Source organism: Cordyceps javanica, chromosome 4 (genome assembly GCF_051103115.1).
Source record: "Cordyceps javanica chromosome 4, complete sequence".
Classification (NCBI taxonomy): domain Eukaryota; kingdom Fungi; phylum Ascomycota; class Sordariomycetes; order Hypocreales; family Cordycipitaceae; genus Cordyceps; species Cordyceps javanica.
In genome coordinates this window covers 228271-240007 of record NC_139298.1, presented here as the reverse complement: position 1 = coordinate 240007, position 11737 = coordinate 228271, and the positions used below count along the sequence as shown (strand labels likewise).

General features: G+C 53.3%; 4 protein-coding genes across 4 annotated transcripts; all 4 read left to right on the top strand.

Moving 5' to 3' along the window:
* Nucleotides 1-36: 36 nt before the first annotated feature.
* Nucleotides 37-1542, top strand: V2A60_005975 (CFEM domain-containing protein; the record flags this gene model as incomplete). The annotated part of the gene is made up of 3 exons (XM_083257273.1): nucleotides 37-253; nucleotides 325-997; nucleotides 1065-1542. 3 exons carry the CDS (start codon nucleotides 37-39, stop codon nucleotides 1540-1542), a joined length of 1368 nt encoding a protein of 455 aa, XP_083113399.1.
* Nucleotides 1543-2507: 965 nt separating this feature from the next.
* V2A60_005974 (aromatic ring-hydroxylating oxygenase subunit alpha) lies at nucleotides 2508-3853 on the top strand (the record flags this gene model as incomplete). Its single annotated transcript, XM_083257272.1, has 2 exons — nucleotides 2508-3340; nucleotides 3418-3853. The coding sequence occupies 2 exons, from the start codon at nucleotides 2508-2510 to the stop codon at nucleotides 3851-3853; spliced, it is 1269 nt and encodes a 422-aa protein (XP_083113398.1).
* A 1185-nt stretch (nucleotides 3854-5038) lies between these two features.
* V2A60_005973 (uncharacterized protein) lies at nucleotides 5039-7337 on the top strand (the record flags this gene model as incomplete). Its single annotated transcript, XM_083257271.1, has 5 exons — nucleotides 5039-5168; nucleotides 5219-5271; nucleotides 5336-5783; nucleotides 5834-6753; nucleotides 6816-7337. The coding sequence occupies 5 exons, from the start codon at nucleotides 5039-5041 to the stop codon at nucleotides 7335-7337; spliced, it is 2073 nt and encodes a 690-aa protein (XP_083113397.1).
* A 1366-nt stretch (nucleotides 7338-8703) lies between these two features.
* V2A60_005972 (uncharacterized protein) lies at nucleotides 8704-11190 on the top strand (the record flags this gene model as incomplete). The annotated part of the gene is made up of 1 exon (XM_083257270.1): nucleotides 8704-11190. One exon carries the CDS (start codon nucleotides 8704-8706, stop codon nucleotides 11188-11190), a length of 2487 nt encoding a protein of 828 aa, XP_083113396.1.
* Nucleotides 11191-11737: the final 547 nt, after the last annotated feature.

Sequence of the window (11737 nt, the reverse complement as noted above, 5' to 3'; positions counted from 1 at the left end):
TGGTGGCTTGGCAGAGGCCCTCGGAGAATTTCCAAAATGCTCGGTACGGAAACTCTAATTGTCGACTGCTTGAACCTCCAAGGTCAGCCAATGCTAATATGGAACGCTCTGCTTCAGATACCATGTGTGGCCGAATCTTTGAGTCAGACCAAGTGCAATGTGGCTGACACCGCCTGCATTTGCGCTGATCAGCCGGTGCAGGACGCTGTCGCGACTTGCGTGCTACAGAAATGCACCAGTCAGGAAGCTTTGTGTACGTCAGGCCAGGAACAATGCAAACGGCGCAACGGAATCTTTTGCAGGAGCTGACCGATTTTTTTGCAGCCGTCAAAAACATCACCAACACAGTATGCGATGTCCCGGTTCGCGACCGAAGTAGCAAGTACACGATCGTGTCGAATACCTTGGGCATCATCTCTGCAATTTTTGTCATTCAGAGATTTGCGTATAAGCTCTGGGCCGGGCTCGATCTTGGCTGGGATGATTGGTTCTGTCTGATGACCATCATCAGTGGCGTCCCGGCCACGGTCTTCAATGCGCACTGGCTCCCGCAGAACGGCATGGGCCGGGATGTATGGACGCTAACACCCAGCCAAATCACAAGATTCGGTCTCGGGTTCTATGTGATTGAGGTGCTTTATTTTCAGCAAGTTGCTACTTTGAAGCTGTCGCTGCTCTTCTTCTACATTCGCATCTTTCCCAGCCGGCCTGTGCGTCGACTGCTCTGGGGTACCGTCGCTTTTGTCTCCTTGTGGGGCATCATATATGTCTTTCTCGGTATATTCCAGTGTACTCCTGTCAGCTACTTTTGGACCAAGTGGGATCATGCCCATTCTGGGCACTGCCTGGATATCAATGCCCTGGGCTGGTCGAATGCAGGCATGAGCATTGCGACAGACATTTGGATGCTGGCTATTCCCATGTGGCAGCTCAGAACCCTGCAACTCGACTGGAGACGCAAGGTTGGTGTCGGTATGATGTTTGGCGTGGGCACTTTGTGAGTTGGGCCCCCCCCCCCCCCCCGTTCCTAGGCTGTTCAAGACGGTAATCTAACAGTCGACCAGTGTCACCGTGGTAAGCATCCTCCGTCTCCGCTCTCTAGTCACGTTCGGCGCGGAGTCCCAGAATCCGACGTGGGAATTTCTCGATGTGGCCCTGTGGTCGGACATTGAAATCAATGTCGGCTTGATGTGCACCTGCATGCCGTCCTTGCGGCTGCTACTCGTACGCCTGTTCCCCAAGATTCTCGGTACCACGCAGCGCTACTATGCCAAGTACTCCCATTCCGGGAACAAATCGGGCCACGACAGAGAGCAGCGGAGGTTTGGTACCGTGTCGACGTCGAGGGCGGAGCCTGATGTCTTTCAGGGCCGCCACGAGCTGAACCAGATATCTTACCAAAAGACCTACACCGTCAACTACGGTGAGCTGGATGAAGCAGAGCTGGTATCCGGTGCTGGCGAGATGGATACGAGAAGCGCAAAGTCGCTGACATCCTATTCTGCACGAGAAAGCTCCGACAAGGCACGACGCGTTGTATAGGTAGCCATGTTTAACATTGTAACAATATTAATAATATTTCAATCATGATAGACTTTCTTTTACCCTTTTTGTATTTCACGTCTCTTCATACAATTCTCTATTTATATAATTTTTCACTGCTATTCCATGACCTAAAATTCGGTAGGATCGTAGGCAGGAAAATACTCAAAGCAGATGAGGCACCACCCGCAGTGAGGTATGTAGAGCTGAGGAGCCTTGCCGTTGTTTTCGCAATCACAGAGCAGGTTCCAATACATTAATTTCCGCTTCAAATATTCAATAAGCGTAATGTCTTTCCCAAGGTGAATTCTTCGGCCTCGGAAGAGCACTGATATCGTAATCGCCCCCAGCCGTATCAGAGCAAGGGCTGTCGCTTGTATCAGTAGGGCGAGGTAATGACGGGACAGTGCAAGTCCTTCTATAATAGCTGATTTAACGGTTTCCGATGTCCTGGGCACAAGCGACTATGTTTTCTCTCCACTGTCGTTCCGACAGTTTAGGCTGCTTTTCTCAGTGCCGGTATCGCGGTCTCATAGCAAGGCTGGCCGGGCCAAAGTCTACGCTGGCTCGACACAGCCATCAGGTGCCAAGAGCTTTGATTTACAGAAAATGCACTCCTGAACAGTTTCCAATAAGCAAATGCGTAGATCTATAGTATTGGCCCGCATGTGGCGAGATGTGCCAGCAATGTGTTCCAAGACGGCGCCGATCACGTGGACGCCTGGTAGACCGCCGACACCGACGGCGCGGCCAAGGGCAACCCACCGCCCGAGCACCGTGTAAGTCAGCTGGCCGGCGCCTGGAACATGGACAGAGTCTCGAACTAGGAAGCTCAATGGCAAACAGATAGTTGTGATTTTGGGTATATATCTCCTTAGCCTCTTTCACCCGGAAGCCAAAACTGCTTGCTTTCTCGACATCCACGACTCTCAGCATTCACTGCCTACTTACACCCACAACTTGTCATGTCCATGTTCAAGAACTATCTAGGCCTCGGATGGTCTAACTCTGCATCGGAGTCTAAAGAGGATGACAAAAACACAGTTCGTGCTCTGCCGGCATCATGGTATACATCCCGAGATATGTACGAGTTGGAGAGACGGGCCATTTTTTCCCGGAAATGGCTCCTGACAACGCACAAACTCCGTCTCAAGAACTCTGGAGACTGGCTTCGCTACGAAATCGCGGGGTTCCAGTTTGTCATCTGCCGAGATCGCACAGGGTCAATCAACGCCTTCCACAATGTCTGCAGACACCGTGCCTTTCCTGTGGTTACCGAGGAGCAGGGAAATAACAAGGTGTTCGCATGCAAATATCACGGATGGTCGTACGGCATGAACGGGAAACTTGCCAAGGCGCCAGGCTATCAGGACATGGAAGACTTTGACAAGTCTCAAAACGGCCTGCTCCCCATCCATGTCCATATTGATCACAACGGCTTCATCTGGATCAACATGGATGGCAAGCCCGAGCCCGAAGTCGCATGGGATGACGATTTCGGCGGAGTTGATACCCAAGAGCGCTTTGAAGAATACAACTTTGATGACTACGAATTCGACCATGCGTGGGAGATGGAGGGCGAATATAACTGGAAGATTCTTGCCGACAACTACAACGAGTGCTATCACTGCAAGGTTGCCCATCCCGACATCCCCAGCATCGCTGATCTCGAGGCCTACAAAGTCGAGGTCAAGGACTCCTACATTGAGCACTATGCCAACTCTACCCCTGAGCAGATCGCTCGCGGGTTCAAAGTGGCTCCAACTTATTTCTTCCCGAATGCGTCTATGAATGTAACGTAAGTCTTTATTTTCTTTTTTGATTCCCCTTTTCTTGACAGCCGCGACGCAAACATGCATCTAATCACACGTGCAGACCCAACTTCTTCTTCACTCAGAGGTTCGTGCCGATTGGCCCGACACAATCGGCAATGAAGTACGAAGTCTTTAGGCACAAGAATGCCGATGACGAAGCTTTCAAGATCATCAATGACATGTATAAGCGCATCATGTCCGAGGACAAGTACCTCTGCATCAATGCCCAGAAGAACCTCAGCGCGGGCGTCTTCATCAACGGCGAGATGCACCCTACCATGGAGAAGGGCCCCCTGTTCTTCCAACGAAAGATTCGAGAGGCCGTCCAGGAGCATTACGCAAAGGAGGTGCGCGCCGATAACGAGATCTGGCCCGCCCGCCAAACACTACCGTGCGGCGCCAAGGCCAGCGACAAGGACGTCGACTTTTGCTCCAAGGTAGACTGCCACAGTAAGACGGCCAACAAGCTGGCGGCTAAGCAGATGATTGAGGTTTGATGAGAGGCGGTAATGATTTGCAAAAAACTGTATTTTCTCTCTTGGCATTCTTTTCCACATTAGATAGTGCATAAATTGACTTTTCCCTGGAATTCCATGATTTTCACTCCAGATACGGACAAGGCGTGACTATCTCTACTCGAGATTATAGATAAAGCCGTCTGTCTAGTGCATGGTCCGATCATCGCAACACGTCGTAATCTCTGGCCCGTGCTGGGTGGACGATAACGGGTTATTATCTCGTTTCTTCAGCCACACCGTAGGAGCTTCTCGTACAATCTGTACCGCCACTCGAGGTCACAAACGTAATGCCGTATCCCAAACTCGCCACTGCTCATTCTTTTTTGTCTTACGTGAAAGGACAACGCGCCCAATGCACGGTTCCGGCGTCTGGTCGGCAGCCCAACAGCAACCCGGCGATGCGATAGGACAAGCTGAAGCTGCCAAAGCGGCCGCGCGCTCCCCACTTGGAATCAGGGATATCCATCCCCCTTGGAAGCTTGCGCCGCTGGTTCTGATCTCTGGTATCCCGCAGAATCCGGGGTGTGGAGCAAGCATGTGCCGCCCGCGGTGCTGCAGGTAGGGTTCCGATCCAGGCTAGAGTTGTTCATGGACCAAAGTTCTAGACTTTTAGCAACACCCCCCCTCCCTTCTCTCTAGCGACCATCCGTCGGAGTCTGCTGCCAATCACCTGGTGCACGAAGGTAATGTATCGCAACTGGCGTCTCAGTTCCTAGTGCCAAGCCCTGTTGCCCAACACACCGAACCCAAAAAGCCATCGTCACTGGACCCCTCTTTTCTTCTCCATCCAAACAGGTTGGTGATATATCTACCACCGGTGGCGGTTCCTTCTCCGCAGCGGACAGCCCCGACGCAAGCATTGCGAAGCATCTTCATTCCCGTCGTTGCTGCACAAGCACCTGTCCATCTGCTGTTGGAGCCATTTCATGCCTTGATTCTTTACTGCGCAGCTCTTGAACTTACATCTTTGTGTCTCAATTCATTTCCTTTTATGTCCATCACGCAGCCCAGCTCCGCTCTTCGTCCACTCACAGGAGCAGGTAAAATGACCTCTCCAGAAGAAACCTCTGCCGGCCGCGGGCGTCGGCGATCCTACCATGCCTGCTTGACCTGCCGGTTTGTAGTATTCCAATTAAACCCAGACCTTTTCCGCCTCTAATAAGAATGGTTTCGCCACGAAAGACGAAAGAAGACACGCTGCCCCGGAGAGAAGCCCGCGTGTTCGAGCTGCGTCCGTCTGAAGCAGTCCTGCGCCTATCCTCCCGCAGTGCGCACGACAAGAACTGGTCGATCAGTATGTGGTGAAAGCCATGACTTGTGCGGCTCCTATCTAACAGCCCGAAGGAGGAGAGACTCGCACACCTCGAAGAGAAACTCGATCGTCTTTTAAGCAGCAGGTTCGCAAGATCGGCCTGCCCACCGCGAACGCTCAACAACAAGCTGACCCCCTGTACCAGGCAGGATCATCCACCGCTTCAAGAACACCCCAACGAAGAGGCAGTCGATGCGTCCGAAAAATCTGTCTCTGTGAGTCCGCCAGCACAAGACTCGGTCATCAAGGCCATCAAAACGCAAGCAACGCCACCTGCGCAGCAATCAATCGACGTCGGTGCCAATACTGGACCCGGACCGGCTGATGTTGGCTTGGCCATCCGGTTGTATTTCGAATATTGCCACAGACAACCAATTTGGTGTTTTGAATACGAAGACGTCGGTGACTATAGCCAGCTATCAGAAGAGCTTGCGTGCAGCATTCTGGCGCTCACAGCGCGCTTCTCGCCCATGCGCGAACGTCTGCAGAAATACAACAGCGATGCGAAGCGACTCGTCATGCTCCGTATAGCAAGCAGCAGAGTGGAGGTATCAACCATTGAGAGCCTCTGTCTCCTTGCATACTCATCCTTCATTGGTATTGTGCTCGTTACCTATCTAGTCTCCCCATGCTAACTCTAGCCCCAGATGGAAACGTCAGTTTGGGCCAGTTCCACCTTGGTCTAGCTTTTCAGCTTTGCCGGTCGGCGATGCTCGACGTGGATGTCAGCTACTCTAACAAAGATCCCAATACTCAAAGAAAACGCAAGCTTTTCTGGAGCTTGCAAGTTTTGGAACAATATTACGGGAAGCAGACCGGCCTGCTCAGTCTGCCGACAGAGATACTGCGACCATCATATGCATCTTCGGTCTCTCGAGACATTTCTCGACTGGAAACCGAAAATAAGCCCCCTCCGCTTCCGAGGGATGACCTGGGTCATTCCCGGCCTACGCCCGATGAGCCTGGTGTATGGAACACCAGCGTACACCTCGGCTGGGTGTGGAGTCGTGTACGCAAGTACGTCTCGGACTGCTCTCAAAACATATTCAATGAGCCATGGCGCCGAGACTCGATGTACGGTTCTGTCCTATCAGATTTCATGGATGCCGAGAACCGGATTCCGATGTGTCACAGATATGATACGGTAAAATTCTACGAGAGAAAAGTCGATGATCTCAAGGTCAACAGAGGATACTGGACGACATGGTTGAAGGAGCAGTTTACATATCATGCCATCCAGACTGTACTCAACCACCCATTCCTGTATATTATCGGGGCTCAGCACAACTCGAATCTCGCCATTCCCAACACATTTTGGCGTCGATCCTCGGAGCTTGCGCTCATACACTCTACTTGGATTGTCCGTCTCATTGACATGGTGGTGGACAAGCAAGTGCAGCTGATTGACCCATTCTTTGGTCACATCGCAGCTATTGCAGCAACTGTTCACTTGTACTACTGCTGCGCAGCCGCCGCCAAGTTGAAACACAAGTCGAATACGGACTTTGCGAAATGCCGGCGATTTCTAAAGTGCTTCATCCCGTTCTCACCTGCATGTGCAGCATTGGTGAGCCGCAGCACTCTTTCATCTCATTCGTTGACTGCGACTAACACGAACCTCTTTCTCAGGAGAAAAATTTGGACAAGATGGCTCGCATCGCCTCCGGGTCTGACTCCGTGGATGTCGAAGACTGGATGCCCTCACGAATCTACCTCAGCGTCCCGCTAATGTGGGACATTCTGCAGTTCACATGCGTCTCTGGTTCGCCGGGGATATTCACCAATGATTTGGCTCATGCGCCTCATCGTCGAGACAACATGGAGGAGAACTCCGTGCTGGAGATTGTAGTGGCGACATCGCCCGAGATCAACATCAATACAGCGGATGGCGGCCAAGAGGCACCAACGATTTCTTACAAAGCATCTGTGTCGCCAAGTGGAAATCCGACCCATCCTCTGCTAAACACAGAGCCGGTTACATTAGCCGACGACCTGACGATGAATACTACGCCTTGGCTATATGAGGATTCCTCCCAGTTTACTGGCCTAGGCGATATAGACTTGCTGGATGCGCAGTCGGAGGCCGGCGATGAGAATGGAATGATCTGGTGGGAGGGCGACGTGAATAATTCCCTGTTCAGCCACTTTTAACCGTGGCCAGACAGCTGTGCAATAGCGAGGTATTGACAATAGAATTCGAATTCATCTAAAACCATGAAGCCCTTTTACTTTAGTTTCTTATTTGCCGTGTTGTGGCGAGCTCTATCGCTGGTGATACCTCAGTACAAGGGCCGGAGCGTGCCATCACTCCGTGTAATCAGTGTCGGGCAGCTGTTCTCGTCAGGTATCTCTGCACACGCTCTGACAGCTGGTCTGCTCGATAGCCAGCCTGCCGGCAGGGTATAATCGTAAAGAGAGGCCTATCGGGTTCAAGCTGCCAAAAAGCCAAGACGGCCAAGCGCAACCCCCCTCGAGGAACGCCAAACCGACATCGGTGTTGTTGGATGGAGAGGATTTTTCCTGATTAGGAATGACCTTGACAATTGCTGCAGCGACTGAAATGCCGGCTCCACCAGCCAACGATCATGTGCGCTCTGGGCGCAATCTGGACTAATCTACACCCACGCCAGGGTGCGCCTCTAGGCCTCCCTCGCCTGCTATCCTTCCCCATCGCTGGATGTTAGCTCGTCATGCCAGCATCATGAGGCAAGCTCTCAGTACGCGCGGTCAGCCTGTTACGCCGCGAAGGGCGCGGCGATGATGGCTTGGTGGCTGGTCTCATGCAACTTCCTTGGTAGTTATCCTCCGTGTTTTGGGGCCATGCCCTTTTGGAAGGATGAGATCTTCGGGGGGATGCAACAACGTGGTGCTCGCGACTGGACGTTGATAAAAGACAAGTAGAGAGCCCGTGTACTAACCGCGGCACTGACGCTTGGCACCAACCAAGCCGTATCATCCAACCTCGAGCACAAGATCAGACTAGTACACCTTTACCTTGAATGTTGCCATAGTTATAGATTGGTATAGTTATTAGCGATGTATAAAATTCGTTTTAAAAATAGTTGGAAAGCATTCGTTCATGCCTCTACATACAAGACCATCTCCAGCTTGGTTCTAATCTTTTCCATCTACGGAGTACTGTCCCCAGTTTCGGGTGACAATCGATCGAAAGACCGGCCAGTGCTGCGAGTCCATGTAAGTTCGGTGGCGCACAGGACTCTCCTTGCCGGTTCGGGCGCATCCATTATCGACGGCTTCACAAACTGGCCGATCACGTGAGCGCAACGGCACGGCATAATGAAGGGCATGGAATGATGCCTTTGAAACATAATGGTTAGGCGGAGATTCTATAAGAATGATGTATTGGATGTACTTGGATCGGACCCTGTAACGCAAAGTCATTCGAGTGTGTCGCTGCTTTCTGTCGCAGCAACTGACCCCTCTTCAACCCTGCCATCGACAACGCCACATCCTCCGGTGAAACACACGCCATCGCGGGGATCCAACTCGACGCACAATGTCCAAAGACCAGCAGGTCGTCATCATTGGCGCAGGAATTGTTGGTGCTAACCTCGCCGATGAACTCGTCTCGCGAGGATGGAGAAATATCACGGTGATTGACCAGGGTCCCCTGGAAATGCCCGGTGGCTCCACATCCCACGCCCCGGGGCTGGTCTTTCAGACAAATCAGTGCAAGTCAATGACTGGCTTTGCTCGCTATACGGTAGAGAAGATGCTGAAACTGGAGATGGACGGAAAGCCCTGCTTCAACCAAGTTGGGGGGCTGGAGATTGCAACCACACCCGAGCGACTGGAAGAATTAAAGAGAAAGCAGGGATGGGCCGCTTCTTGGGGCATCGACGCCAAAGTCGTTGAACCCGAAAAGTGCTTGGAACTGTATCCCCATTTAAACAAGGCGCTGGTGCTCGGAGGTCTTCACATTCCTACCGACGGTCTCATCCTGGCGGCTCAAGCTGTCCAGCAACTTATCTCGCAGACGCGAAAAGTCGGCGTCAGGTACTTGGGGTCAACCACAGTAACGGGCATCAAGCAGGAAAATGGCCGTGTTACTGGGGTTTCGGTTGGCGAAGGGGTTGTTCCAGCCGACATTGTGGTTTCCTGTGCCGGGTTTTGGGGTGTCGAAGTGGGCGCCATGATTGGTCTACCAGTGCCTCTACTGCCCATGGCACACCAGTACGTGAAGACGACAGCCATTGCTGCGCAAGCAGGCAAATACCAAGGAAAGAATGGCGCCGGCCTGCCGATACTGCGCTATCAGGACCAGGACTTGTATTATCGTGAACACGGCGACCAATTCGGCATCGGCTACTACGGCCACCGCCCCATGCCGGTTGTTGCTGCTTCCCTAGGCCCGACACCGAAAGATGTCGACGAACAGCATATGCCGTCACGCATGGACTTTACACCTGAGGACTTTGAGCATGCATGGCAGCTCTCGAAAAGTTTGCTGCCCATCTTGCAGGACAGTGAGATCGCAGACGGATTCAACGGCATCTTCTCATTCACCCCTGATGGTGGCCCCATCGTCGGCCAGGCCCCGAATCTGGACAACTTCTACGTTGCGGAGGCTGTCTGGGCGACGCACTCTGCCGGTGTCGCCAAAGCTGTCGCCGAGGTCCTCACAGACGGGAGGTCCAGTATCGATTTGGCTGGCTGCGACATCAGCCGCTTTGAGCAGGTTCAGCTTACTCCCGAGTATGTCAAGGAGACCTCGTCGCAGAACTTTGTTGAAGTGTACGACATCATCCATCCTCTGCAGCCCAAGGACTCGCCAAGAAACATTCGCTTGAGTCCCTTTTATATCCGTCAGAAGGAACTGGGCGCTTTTTTTCTCGAGGGCGGCACATGGGAGCGGCCCTACTGGTTTGAGGAGAACGCCAAGCTCCTGCCCGAGCTCCCGCCAGAGTGGCAACCTGTCGAGCGTGACGCCTGGTCTGCAAGGTATTATTCTCCCATCGCAGCTGCGGAGGCATGGAAGACGCGCACGGCCGTTGCCATGTACGATATGACACCGCTGCGGCGCCTAGAGGTGACCGGCCCCGGGGCAGTGGATCTACTGGCCCGCCTGACCACCGGTTCTGTATCACGGAAGCCTGGCGCCGTGACTTACACGCTGCTCCTGGATGATGTCGGCGGCATTCGAAGCGACATCACGGTCGCGAGGATTGAAACGGAACTCTTCCAAGTCGGCGTCAACGGCCCGGTTGATACCGCCTACCTGCAGAGGGAAGCTCGCGACCAAAACAGGCGCAATCCCGATCGCGCTGCCCACGTCCGCGACATTACCGGCGGGACATGCTGTATCGGGCTGTGGGGGCCGTTGGCGCGCGAGGTCATTAGCAAGGTGAGCGCTGATGATTTCACGAACAACGGCCTGAAGTACTTCCGCCTCAAAAAGGCAAGCATTGCCGGCGTGCCCGTGGTGGCCATGCGGCTGTCGTACGTCGGCGAGCTCGGGTGGGAGATTTACGCCAGCGCAGAGAATGGCGTCCGTCTCTGGGACGCTCTCTGGCAGGCCGGCGCGGACTTTGGTGTCATTGCCGGCGGGCGCACCGCCTTCAATGCTCTGCGCCTCGAGAAGGGGTTCCGCTCGTGGGGCACAGACATGAACTCGGAGCATGATCCATACCAAGCGGGGTTAGAGTTTGCCGTCAAGATGGACAAGGCCGAGTTCAGAGGCAAAGCAGCGCTGGTCGGCAGATCTCGTGAGGCGTGCACCACCAGGCTGCGCTGCTTGACCGTCGATGATGGGCGGTCCATGGTTCTCGGCAGAGAACCCGTCTACGTGAACGGCAAGGCGTCTGGATATGTCACCAGCGCGGCCTTTGGTTATACGATCAGAAAGCCGATCGCGTATGCGTATCTGCCTAACCATGTTGCCGACGGTGACAGAGTCGAGATTGGGTATTTTGGGAATCGGGTTGTCGCGACCGTGACAGCTGAACCGTTATATGATCCACAGATGGCTCGGCTTCGTGGCTAGACTCCATACCTTATCCACAAGTAGTTAGTTATTTTATGACACTTAGAAACTGGCGCATATCTGAATCTAGTTATTTATTTTATGACACTTACCAACTGCGCGCCACGTATCGTATTCCGGGTTGTTGATTTTATGACACTTACGAACCCGCCGATCGATCTACTTGCGTGCCATTGCCGCCAAAAATACCCCCAACTTTTACATAATAGCCTGTCGCATTGGACGCCGATAGGACCGTGAGGCAGTTCCGTGACCATTCCGACAGCCTTGGCGTCCGGTAGCGGCTGCTCAGACCCTGATTGTGACCAGAATCAGCACCGAGTCTGATTCTAGGCCACCCCTTCTTTCGCGGGGAAGCACCATGTGGCGTGGCTTGACCCCGGAGCTGGTACTGCCGGCAACCGCTCTCATGCAGACCGATATCGCCAGATAGGACACCCAAACTCTATTACACGTGACCGGCTTCACGGCGGACTGCCGGCCAGCGGCGGGGAACTGGGGGTTGGAATAAAAGAATATAAGCCGGGTGGAAGGATTGATGATGTCT